The following is a 12,780-nucleotide window of genomic DNA, read 5'->3' on the forward strand; positions in this document are numbered from 1 at the left end:
TGTCATGGCTGCCACGACCAATCAGCGACGGCCACAGTCCGATTACTCCCCTGCACTCACTGCCCGCCGCCCACTCCGTAATCCCCTCCACTCACCACTCACACAGGGTTAATGGCAGCGGTAACGGCCGGTGGTGTAACACACTCCGTTACCGCTGCTATTAACCCTGTGTGTCCCCAACTATTTACTATTGATGCTGCCTATGCAGCATCAATAGTAAAAATATGTCATGTTAAAAATAATTAAAAAAAAAAACAAAAAAACCTGCTATACTCACCCTCCGCCGCCTTTCTCGCTCCTCTCCACGCTCCCGGGACCGCTCCATTGCAAGCGGCAGCTTCCGCTCCCGTTCCAGGGCTGGTGTGCGACAAGGACCTGCTGTGACGTCAAGGTCATGTGACCGCGACGTCATCATAGTTCCTGCTCACACCAGCCCTGGGATGGGACTGGAAGCTGCCGCTTGCAATGGAGCGGTCCCGGGAGCGTGGAGAGGAGCGAGAAAGGCGGCGGAGGGTGAGTATAGCAGGACTTCAACGGGCTATAGGTGAGTATATGGTTTTTTTTTTTGTTTTGTTTTTTTAAGTCTCTATACTACGTGGCTCTGTGCTGGGCAATATACTATGTGACTGGGCAATATACTACGTGGCTCTGCTATATACTATGTGGCTGGGCAATATACCGTACTACGTGGGCTGTGCTATATACTACGTAGCTGGGCAATACGTGGCTGGGCAATATACTACGTGGCTGGGCAATATACTACGTGGCTGGGCAATATACTACGTGGCTGGGCAATATACTACGTGACTGGGCAATATACTACGTGACTGAGCAATATACTACGTGGCTGGGCAATATACTACGTGGCTGGGCAATATACTACGTGACTGGGCAATATACTATGTGGCTGGGCAATATACTACGTGGACATACATATTCTAGAATACCCGATGCATTAGAATTGGGCCACCTTATATACTATATATATTATAGTAGTAGAATACCCCGTGGCTTCGCTGGTGGAAAATATGTTAAATTGTTAGTTATGGTAGCTAAAGTGAAATTTTCAGTGTAGCCCTGAAATTGACATTTTCAGAGTGCTACAGTAAAAAAAAATTTTCCACTTTTTTTCCGTTTCTTTTCAAGCTGGGAGTCACATTGTTCACTTGTCTCAGCTCTTTGGCACAATTTTGCTTTCTGAGCTTTTGGATGAACTTTCCCAATAGATAGTCATTTTATGGGCGGCATTTTAAAAAACAGTCCTTAGTATTATGACCCTTTAGTATTCAACTTGCACTGATAAGAGATGTAATAGGACAAATAGTAACTACAGAGCAGCCATCACACAGTATTACTATGACCTGAAGGAGCTCAAATCTCAGTAATGGAAACCGCCTCACAGTCTTGTCTAGTTGCCCATAGCAACCAATCAGAGCCCAGCTTTCACTTTACCTCAGCAGCTTCAGTGATGAAAGCTCCCTGTATAGTAAGCAATAATGACGATCTTACTACGAGGCATTTTTCGTCTGACCAATACTGCTGCTCAGTAATGTTCGTCCGTGTGCGTAGGGTGCATCCATCTGAGTGTGTTTGCATGCGTGTGTGGTGTGCATATGGTATTTATATGAGGTGGTGTTGTGGTATTTGTGTTGTGTGTCTAGAGTGGTCTGGTGTTTGTGTGGTGTGTTATTTGTGTGGTGGTGTGCTTGTGGGTTGGTGTATGTGTGGTGTCTGTATGGGGTTTGTGAAATATTTGTGTGGTGGTGCGGCCGCTTCAGCAGCGACTCTTTGGCGCCGTCGCTATAATCCGTCACTGTCAGTCACAACTGTTGTTTTCCCCTCAGTACTTTTACTTTCACCTTCAAATTTCTCCATTATATGTATAGGGTCTAACTTCAGGGGCCTCAATCTCATGACGGGGGGACACTAGCGAGATTTAACGTGCACAGTATTCTGCTCCTGTGGGTGGAGAGGGGGCATGCCAAATTTCACCCAAATCGGGCGAGAACTGTGGATTTGTATAGAGCGGGCTACTACAGATTTTGAGTTGTGTGTGTGTGTGTGTATATATATATATATATATATACACTGACAATTAATTTCACATGCTGTTGTGCAAATGGAATAGACAACAGATGGAAATTATTGGCAAATATCCCAACACGCTCAATAAAGGAGTGGTTCTGCATGTGGGGACCACAGACCACATCTCAGTACCAATGCTTTCTGGCTGATGTTTTGGTCACTTTTCAATGTTGGTTGTGCTTTCACACTCGTGGTTAGCATGAGACTACTATACAACCCATACAAATGGCTCTGGTAGTGCAGCTCATCCAGGATGGCACATCAATGCAAGCTGTGGCAATGTTTGCTGTGTCTGTCAGAATAGTGTCCAGAGACTGGAGGCGCTACCAGGAGACAGGCCAGTACACCAGAAGTGGAGGGGGCCATAGGAGGGCAGCAACCCAGCAGCAGGACCTCTATCTCCGCCTTTTTGCAAGGAGTAACAGGAGGAGCACTGCCAGAGCCCTTCAAAATGACCTCCAGCAGGCCACAAATGTGCATGTGTCTGCACAAACGGTTAGAAACCGACTCTGAGGATGGTCTGAGTTCCTGACGTCCACAGATGGGGGTTGTGCTCACAGCCCAACACCGTTCAGGACGCTTGGCATTTGCCACGGAACACAAAGATTGGCAAATTCGCAACTGGCACCCTGTGCTTTTCACAGATGAAAGCAGGTTCACACTGAGCAAATGTGACAGAGTCTGGAGATGCCGTGGAGAGCGATCTGCTGCCTGCAACATCCTTCAGCATGACCAGTTTGGCAGTGGGTCAGTAATGGTGTGTGGTGGCATTTATTTGGAGGGCCACACAGCCCTTCTTGTGCTCGCCAGAGGTAGCCTGACTGCCATTAGGTACCGAGATGAAATCCTCAGACCCCTTTTGAGACCATATCCTGGTGCGGTTGGCCCTGGGTTCCTCCTAATGCAGGACAATGCCAGACCTCATGTGGCTGGTGTCAGCAGTTCCTGCAAGATGAAGGCATTGAAGCTATGGACTCTCCCGCCCATTCCCCAGACCTGAATCCGATTGAGCACATCTGGGACATCATGTCTCGCACCATCCACCAACATCACGTTGCACCATGAACTGTCCAGGAGTTGACTGGTGCTCTTCTCGATGTCTGGGAGGACATCCCTCAGGAGACCATCCGCCGCCTCATCAGGAGCATGCCCAAGCATTGTAGGGAGATCATACAGGCACGTGGAGGCCACATACACTACTGGGCATCATTTCCTTGTCTTGAGGCATTTCCACTGAAGTTGGATGAGCCTGTAACTTCATTTTCCGCTTTGATTTTGAGCATCATTCCAAAATATATATAATATATACCATATTTTTCCGAGTATAAGACGCACTTTTCCCCCCCAAAAATAGTGAGGAAAATGGGGGGTGCAGGCTTACCGACAGTGTGGCGGCGGCAGAGGTGCTGGGATGATGAGGCGCGGTGAGCAGGGTCCCTTCCACAGGTGAGGTGACACCGCTGCCCGGTATCCAAGGTGAGCAGCAGAGCTGGGTGAGTCAAGGGTTTCTCGGTGGCGGTGGCCATCTTCCTGAGGCCGCACGTGTGCATATTGAGTTTTCTGCTTCCTGGGGCTTCAGGAAAATGGCCGCGCGTGCGCAGATAGAGATCGCCCGGCCATTTTCTTGAAGCAGAGTTCGCAGATTGAGATCTCGGCTTCATTTTGAGAAACTGGTGATTAACACAGCTCTGCTGCTCAGCTTGGATACCGGGCCGCAGCGTCACCTCACCTGAGGAAGTGACCACACATCTGCCGCCGCCACAGCACTGCCGCAATTCCCCCATGGACACCAGGCCATGGCCTCACCCACCTAGGCAGGAAGGGACCCTGCTCAGGTGCACACCGTACCGCCCACCGCGCCTCAGCATCACCGCTCCTCTGCTGACACCATGCCTCTTGTGACCCTGCTCTGCCACCGCCAGCCCTCAGGTAAGATATCTTAAATTCGGACAATAAGACGGACCCCCATCTTTATATATATATATATATATATATATATATATATATATATATATATATATATATATATATATATATATATATATATATAAAATTCTGCAATTTTCACCCCAAATTTGGGGTGCGTCTTATGGTACGGTGCGTCTTATAGTCCAAAAAATATGGTAATCTTTCTGAAAATGATACTCACACTTTAATATCACAAATTTATGGTGTCATTTTAGGTGGGCAACACTTATACATTGTTCTTTTTTCATTGTATCCTTTTCTCTTGGATGTTCTCCACTTGACTTCACTTTTTTTCTCACCTCTCTCATAGATTGTACAGAGTGGACGTCTCATCGTTTCTACCAAATGTGGTCACATTTTCTGTAGTCAGTGCCTCCGAGACTCCATTAAAAGTATGGCAAAGTGTCCAACCTGCCGGCAAAAGCTGACCGCTAAACAGTATCACCCGATCTACATCTGATTTGTTGGTCAGGAGCTTCCTTCCATGGTGCACTACCTTCTCCAGCTTTCCCTCAGACCTCCCTGAGATGATCACAGTAAAGCTGGGAGTAACACAAAGTACTTCTTGAATTTGTGCTTTTTTTGGGTTATTAAAACATTTGCAGGTCCTATGACGAGAGTAAATCTGGGTGCTGGGTGAGCAAACTATGCATTACCTTCCCTTGAACTGAGGGTATAACCGGTCCATGAATGTGTGGATTGCACGAAGACTGGGGCGCTGCTTTTGGAGAGTTAGTCTCGGGGAACCCCAGAGCTGTCTCTTGTGTGTGTGACGAGTAGCTGCTTAATCGTGGGCAATAACATTTTCATAAACTTTCAGCCATAGCAGAGAAGCCAGCGCTACCAGACATACTCATGGGTACCTATTGCCTTGAGGTAGTGTTTATTTTTTGTTTTTTTTTCATGAGGCATCACCGAGTAATAGCCATATTTTGCTTTTTTGCAAATGAAATGGGAAAAAATTGCTTATGTTAATTAACTTTTGGTGATCATCAGTAAGTTGTGATCTTTAACAGTTTCACTTCATGTAAAAGTTTGATAATTTTGGTCATTTACAGGGATATTAAGTTTTTATCTTTAGTGCCATATATTTGGCAAATAAAATTTGATTAAATTGGAGAATATAAGTGACATTTCTCAGAATCACATTTATTGCATTTTTTTTGTACTTGCCACTGGTCCAGGTGAAGCAGGATAGCTGTACACACAGTGAAAGACGTTATTCCATTAGAACATATGCCATGAACCCCGAGTGTCTGGCCACTGGGACCCCCATGATGACGCTGACGGTGGGCCCTAAGTACCCTGTGCAATTAAGTGTCGGTGATCATGTCTGAATACTGCTCCATTCACGAAGGGTAATTTGGGCCCGCTGTTCTCGGGATCTGTGTAGATTTCAGCTACAAAACCTCCAAAGATCATACATGTATAAATATTTTTGTGCTTAGGGGTTAAATGTTTATGGGATAACCCCCTTCAAGACTCTGTGTACAGGTCCCCTGCCACTTAGGGTTGTACTCTATCACAACCTGGAGTATGTAATGGTCTATGAACATAGCTCCGAGAATTAAAGTTGGAAAATAAAGTTGGAAAAGTGTTAATGTTATAACCGTTACTCTCTTATTAAATCCTTCTCCGAACCGGCAGCAATTATGGCACTTTAGTCATTCACGTAATTGGCTTCAACAGTAATGTGAGTGATGGACTGCACATAGCTCCAGCGCCATTGCATTGTGCCAGCAGAGAGGGCCGTGCTGGTGTCCTCAGCGGACTGCATGGTTTGGTGATCAATAGAGGTGCATGGTGCTCTATTTAAAACCTCCATGTTATATTTGTGTGTGCCACTGATTGTGGGTTGTACTACTCCCGATGTGACTTATCCTGACATTTAACTTCCAACTTGCTCCAGCAGCAACTCCGTGGAACCAACCCAGGGGTCCTCCCTACGAAGGTAAGATGGCCATACATGCGTGAAATGGTGAACACCAAAGAGTTTCCTGGGACCTGCTAAACAGAGAAACAATGGATGGATGTAATAAGTTTTTAGAATTTTCTGGTCGAGATATGTCTACCCAACAACAACAGATTCCCATTTCAGAAGTGTTAGTGTTTTCAGAAAGGACTGGAGAGAGGCCTCTCCACTGGCACTCTAAAGGTGCAGGTATCCTCCAATATCTTGGAGAATAGTGTAATATTAAGACTTGACACAACATTCCTTCCTAAAGTATATTCTAGGATTCACAGGGGCCAGGAAATAATTCTTTCATCTTTTTATGACCAGCTAAAAACCCAAGGTGAAATACTTTTTCATTCCTTGGATGTCAGAAGTTGTCTCCTTGAATATCTAGAAGTAACAAGTCACTGGTGGAATTCGTTTGCCATGTTTATTCTTTTCCAAGGCCCAAATAGTGGTAAAAGTGCTACTAAGTCCACAATCGCTAGATGGGTTAGAATGGCAATAAATTTAGCCTACTCTGCCTCTGACCGGGATCCTCTTCAGGGATTTGGGGCACACGCTACAATATATATATATATATATACACACCATATTTTTCGGACTATTTTAAGACTCACTTTTTTCTTCCCAAAATGTGGAGGATAATGGGGGTACGTCTTATAGTCTGGATATATTGGCTCTGGCTGAGGTGGCGGAGCGGTATCGGAGGAGCAGCGGGTCACAGATGCAGGAGCTGGCGGTTCCGGCTAACTCCTGTGCCCGCTGCTAAAGAGAAATGAGTATGCACTGCATTCCACGCCAATGGGCGTGGAGGGCAATGAATATTCATTTCTTCCTGGCATCCTGGTATGATTGGCTCCATCCCCTTGCTTGTATGATTGACTGGCCCCATCCAGTTCCTGGTATGATTGGTTGGCCCCATCCCCTTGCTGGTATGAGTGGCCCCATTCCAGTCCTGGTATCCATGGCCCCATCATAAAAGATTAAAAAAAAAAAAAAACTTTACCCTTAGGCTAGGTCAGAGGTGTCAAACTGCATTCCTCAAGGGCCGCAAACAGGTCATGTTTTCAGGATTTCCTTAGCATTGCACAAGGTGCTGTTATCATTGTGTGTAGGTGATTAAATTATCACCTGTGCAGTACAAGGAAATCCTGAAAACATGACCTGTTTGCGGCCCTTGAGGAATGCAGTTTGACACCTCTGGGCTAGGTTCACATTGCGTTAGGGCAATCCGTTAAGCGCATAGCGCTAGTGGATTGTGCTAACGCAATGTTTCTGTAGGGTCGGCGTTCTCCCTCCCCGCTAGCGCAGATCCCCGATCTGCGCTACTGAGGAACGGGCCTCAGACGCACCTCGGACGCTGCAAGCAGCCTCCGAGGTCCGTCATAAAAGAACGGCACATCGCTAGCGCGTGCCGAAAATGGCATGCGCTAGCGATGCGCTTCAGCTAAAAATCACATTGCTGTCAATGGGTGCGCTAACGGACCTGTTGCACGGCGTTAATTGCGACATTTTCTCCGTGCAACGCAGTCCGTTAGCGTTAACCCATTAACGCAATGTGAACCTAGCCGTACCTTCCTCCGCTCCCTTGCAGTCGCAGCATCCTGCTCACAAGCAGAGCATAGCTACCGGAATACTCACTGGGTTTTCATCAGAGATCGCAGTGAGGATCAGTATTCAGAATATTCATTTCTTTTAAGTATCGGCACTTGTGACCGCTGGCAGCAAGCAGGCTGCTGACAGTGCACGCTACTGAAGAGGAATGGATACTCACCGCGATCTCTGATGAACACCCGGTGAGTATTCAGTCAGCTGTGCTCTACTTGTAAGCAGTTCATGATGTCCCTGCCATGCGCTGCTTACAAGCATTAAGCAGCTGCTTGCACCAGAGCAGGATGCTTCGACTGCGAGGGCGCGGAGGAAGGTAAGAGTAAAGGTTTGTTTTCTTAATCTTTTATGATGGGGCCTTGGCTTCCAGGACTGGGATGGGGCCAATCAATCAATCATATCAGAATAAGAATGGGGCCATGCATACCAGGACTGGGATGGGGCCAATCATACCAGAATAAGGATGGGGCCATGCATAAAAGGATGAGGGGACCATGTTTACCAGGATAGGTGATGTTAAGTACAGAATTGACCACATTTTTTGCTTCAGTTTTTTTTTTTGCTCTCCTAATTTCCTCTAAATCCTAGGTACGTCTTATAGTCCAAAAAATACGGTATATATCATGTAATTGTTTAATTCCCTGTTGTTCCCAGTGCACCTTTCAATGTATGTCGCTTCATGCCTAAATTACAAGATTAATGGATGGCTGAGCTTCTCAAATAGCGATAACACAATACCAGTGTTCATTAGCGCTAGATACATCGGTACATTATTAGTATCAGTGATTTGTTGTTTTTTTTCTCCACAATTAGAATTAATGGTATAGTAATTAGAGTATTACTTTCTGTTAGGAACTTCACAATACTCAGAATAAAGGGTCTGCCATACACCTTTATTGCACCACTCCAGCATTTTTTATTTCTTTTTTTCAGCGGTGGAGTGGCGTTTCCAATCTCCGGTCCCTGACCTAGGTTTTATTCTTACCTGCCACTGTCTTCACCTTTTATCAGCACTGCTCCAGCCCAGTCTTGTGACTGCAACTTCTTAAATATGATTAAATACATCCGATACTGATTGTCCACCGCTCTGTACAATTCAGCAGAGAAGCAAACAAATTATTTTAAGGGGAGAAAAAAAATTAAATCATGTGGTTGTATTAGGCTACTTTCACACTAGCGTTTTTTTTAATACGTCGCAATGCGTTGTTTAGGGGAAAAAACGCATCCTGCAAAGTTGTTTGCAGGATGCGTTTTTGCCCCATAGAGTAACATTACCGACGCATTGCAACGTATTGACACACGTCGCAACCGTCGTGCGACGGTTGTGGCGGATCGCTGGGAGCAAAAAACGTTGAATGTAACGTTTTTTGCTGCCGACGGACCGCTTTTTCCGATCGCGCATGCGCAGCTGGAACTCCGCCCCCACCTCCCCGCACCTCACAATGGGGCAGCGGATGCGCCGGAGAAATGCATCCGCTGCACCCGTTGTGCGGCGCATCAAACGCTAGCGTCAGAATCTCGGCCCGACGCAATGCGATGGGCCGAATCCGACGCTAGTGTGAAAACCCTCTTGTAACTGGGTATGTGGTTGTGATCAGAATTAGCCAGTCACATTTAAACTCATGCCAAGTAATAGTCAGTGCACAGCTACCATCATTTACAGGGATTCTGATTAACTCCATAAAAAGTATACCTATTCTAGTAGGATTTTCATTTCATTTTCTTAGTTGAATTTTACTGTAATAGCCATGGGCCTTAACAGCTTACAACACAGTAAAGGGATCCAAGACATTAGATCTACCATGGCCTACTGTGAGGACGGTCATCAAGAAGTGGCTTAAACTTGCCACAACAGTGACATTACTTAGAACTGGACGTCTCTCAGAATTGATGGTAAGACAAGAAGAAAATTGGTCTGGGAGGCTGCCAAGAGGCCTACAACAAAACTACAGGAATTTCTGTCAAGTAATGCATGGGACAACACTCCTGTATTCTTCTTATGTCTGACCTCTGGGGTATGATGGCAAGACGAAAGCCTTTTCATCTAATATATAAAGCTGAATGTGTATGTGTGTGTGTGTGTGTGTGTGTGTGTGTGTATGTATGTATGTGTGTATGTCCGGGATTGGCATCTGCACCGTCGCAGCTACAGCCACAAAATTTTGCACGGTCACACGTCTGGACCCCGAGAGCGTCATAGGCTATGTTGTGAGGTGAAATTTTAACCCTGTGCTTTCCAGTTCACCAAACAATTTTGCCCCTATCTACATAATGGGGAAAAATGAAAGGAAAAGTGTTGGAGGCAAATTGACAGCTGCCAGATGTGAACAAGGGGGACTTAAAGAATGAGAGCGATGGCGCCAAAGAGTATATACCGTACAGTTGCTAAGGTGGGGCCCCGACATGGGATATTCACCACACACGGGGATATGAACACACACACAAAATGCGCCACACACTACCACGTGCTTGAACACATATTACCCTCAGCACACATTTCACCACAAATACACCAACCTCGCCACATAAAAGTCGCCACTCAAAACTCGCCACGCGCAGAACTCGCCACATGCAAAAACTAGGCTCTTGCAAAACTCGCCACAAGTGCAAAACTCACCCCATGGAAAACTCGCCACACGCAAAACTTGCACACGCGGAAAAATTGCCACATGCACAAAAGTTGCAACACATGCAAAAGTTGCCTCACACAAAACTTGCACATACTCAAAAGGCACCACACATAAAACTCGCCACACGCAAAACACGCCATGCGCAAAACTTGCTGCACATAACTTGCTACACTAACCTGTCACATGCAACTCGACACACAAAAAGTTGCTACACGCATGTTGCCACACAAAACTCATCTCACAAAAGTCGCTACATGCATGTCGCCACACGCAACTCAACACACACAACTTGACAAACGAAACTCACCCTAAAACACACAAGTCTGGTATTATCCTTCAAAAATAAAAATCTGATTAATAAGCAGACAAACTACAACAAATGTACCATATAGGAAATACGGCAGCTGTCAGTCACTTGACCTGTCTATTATGTGTATTTGTGAGCTAATATATACTGCCAGGGGGAGGGCTTCCTGTTGGCTGGGGATTTATCAGGCTGCCAATTTAGCTTACAAATACTGAGGTAAAAATACTGAGCAAATAACGTGTGAACGAGGTCTAATACAGGAGGAGATGACACACAGGTATATACTACATACAGGGTAGATGACACACAGATATATACTATATACAGGAGAGATGACACACAGGTATATACTATATAGAGGAGGAGATGACATACAGGTACATATATATACAGGAGGAGATGACATACAGGTATATACTATATACAGGAGGAGATGACACACAGGTATATACTATATACAGGAGAAGATGACCTACAGGTATATACTATATACAGGAGGAGATGACATACAGGTATATGCTATATATAGAAGATGGCATGCAGGTATATACTATATACAGGAGCAGATGACACACAGATATATACTATATACAGGGGAGATGACACACAGGTATATACTATATACAGGAGGAGATGACATACAGGTATATACTATATATAGAAGGAGATGACATTCAGGTATATACTATATATAGGGGAGATGACACACAGCAGGTATATACTATGTAGAGGGGAGATGACATACAGGTATATACTATATACAGAAGGAGATGACATTCAGGTATATACTATATATAGGGGAGATGACACACAGCAGGTATATACTATGTAGAGGGGAGATGACATACAGGTATATACTATATACAGAAGGAGATGACATTCAGGTATATACTATATATAGGGGAGATGACACACAGCAGGTATATACTATGTAGAGGGGAGATGACATACAGGTATATACTATATACAGGAGATGACATACAGATGTATACTATATATAAGGGAGATGACAAACATGTATATACTGAGGTGATGAGGTGAAAATGAGAGGTGTGAGGTGAAAATGAAAAGGTGTGAGTGCAATATGAGAGGAGTGAGGAAAAATAGTGGAGTGATCAGAAAATGACAGATGTGAGGTTGAAATGACAAGTGTTAGGGGGGAATGAGAGGAGTGAGGGAGAAAATGAGAGGTGTGAGGGAGAAAATGAGAGATGTGAGGGGGAAAATGAAAGATGTGATTGGGAAAATGAGAGGCGTGATGGGAAAATAAGACAAGTGAGGTGCTATAACTAACCACAGATATTTACTATGCCCAGGCAACGCCGGGCTCTTCAGCTAGTTCCAAGATAAAAACAAACATCCAAGCCTGGTCATGTTTTGTTAAAACCAACTTCATGTGTGACAAAGGCATGTGGTAAAACATGTTCTGGTCTGAAGAGACTATGGTTGGCCATTATTCCAAAAGGTATGTTTGGTGCAAAGCCAACACAGCATTACCAAAAGAACACCATACCCACAGTGAAGCGACCTTCATATCAACAAAAGAATGGCTTGGCCAGAAGAAAATAACACTTTTATAATAGCGCAGCCAGAGCTCAGATCTGAATCCAGTTGAAAGTTAGTGTGGCCAGAAGAGGGCGCTGTACACAGGAGAGTCTCTTGCAATCTGACAGTTTTGGTGCTACTGCAATGAAGAGGTGACCAAGATTGCCAATTCTTGATGTGCCACACTGATAGATTCTGACCCAAAAAGACTGAAGGTTGTCGAAGGGTACTTCAACAAAGTATTAGTCAATGGGTGTGCATATTTATGCAGCCACATTATATTAGTCATTTCTCTTTTTTCCACCTGAAAAGATTTAATGTCTATTCTTTAACTGAATTGTACAGAGTATGGGTGACATTAAAGGGGGAAAGAAAAAGTTCTGAAATTATTCTTGTTAGTCTGATTTTTTTTTTTTTACATGACAAAAAAATTGGCATTTTTATAGGGGTGCGTAGACTTATTATATTCACTGTATTTCATCGGCTTTGGTGCTAATAAAAGTGACAACAGGTACATTGGAGAGGAAAAGCTGGACAAACCCTAAAAAGTGAAGGGTGGTCGTAGACAATGACTCTTCCTAATTCTTATGTAGTTTTGCTATTGTTCTCATCACTACTAGTAACAGTACCTTCAGCCTATTCAGACTTCCCAGTAGTCTTGCTCTTCCAGGGTGGCACCT

General features: G+C 44.7%; 1 protein-coding gene across 1 annotated transcript in view; it reads left to right on the forward strand.

Annotated features, from left to right (window-relative positions):
- Positions 1–5,199, forward strand: part of RNF4 (ring finger protein 4) — a 68,395-nt gene extending 63,196 nt beyond the window's left edge. The window contains exon 9 of the mRNA XM_069744862.1: positions 4,364–5,199. Coding sequence (XP_069600963.1) covers positions 4,364–4,513 — 150 coding nt within the window. The 3' untranslated portion in view covers positions 4,514–5,199. The remainder of the gene's footprint in view (positions 1–4,363) is intronic.
- Positions 5,200–12,780: the final 7,581 nt, after the last annotated feature.

This window comes from Ranitomeya imitator, chromosome 1 (assembly GCF_032444005.1).
Source record: "Ranitomeya imitator isolate aRanImi1 chromosome 1, aRanImi1.pri, whole genome shotgun sequence".
NCBI classification, from domain to species: domain Eukaryota; kingdom Metazoa; phylum Chordata; class Amphibia; order Anura; family Dendrobatidae; genus Ranitomeya; species Ranitomeya imitator.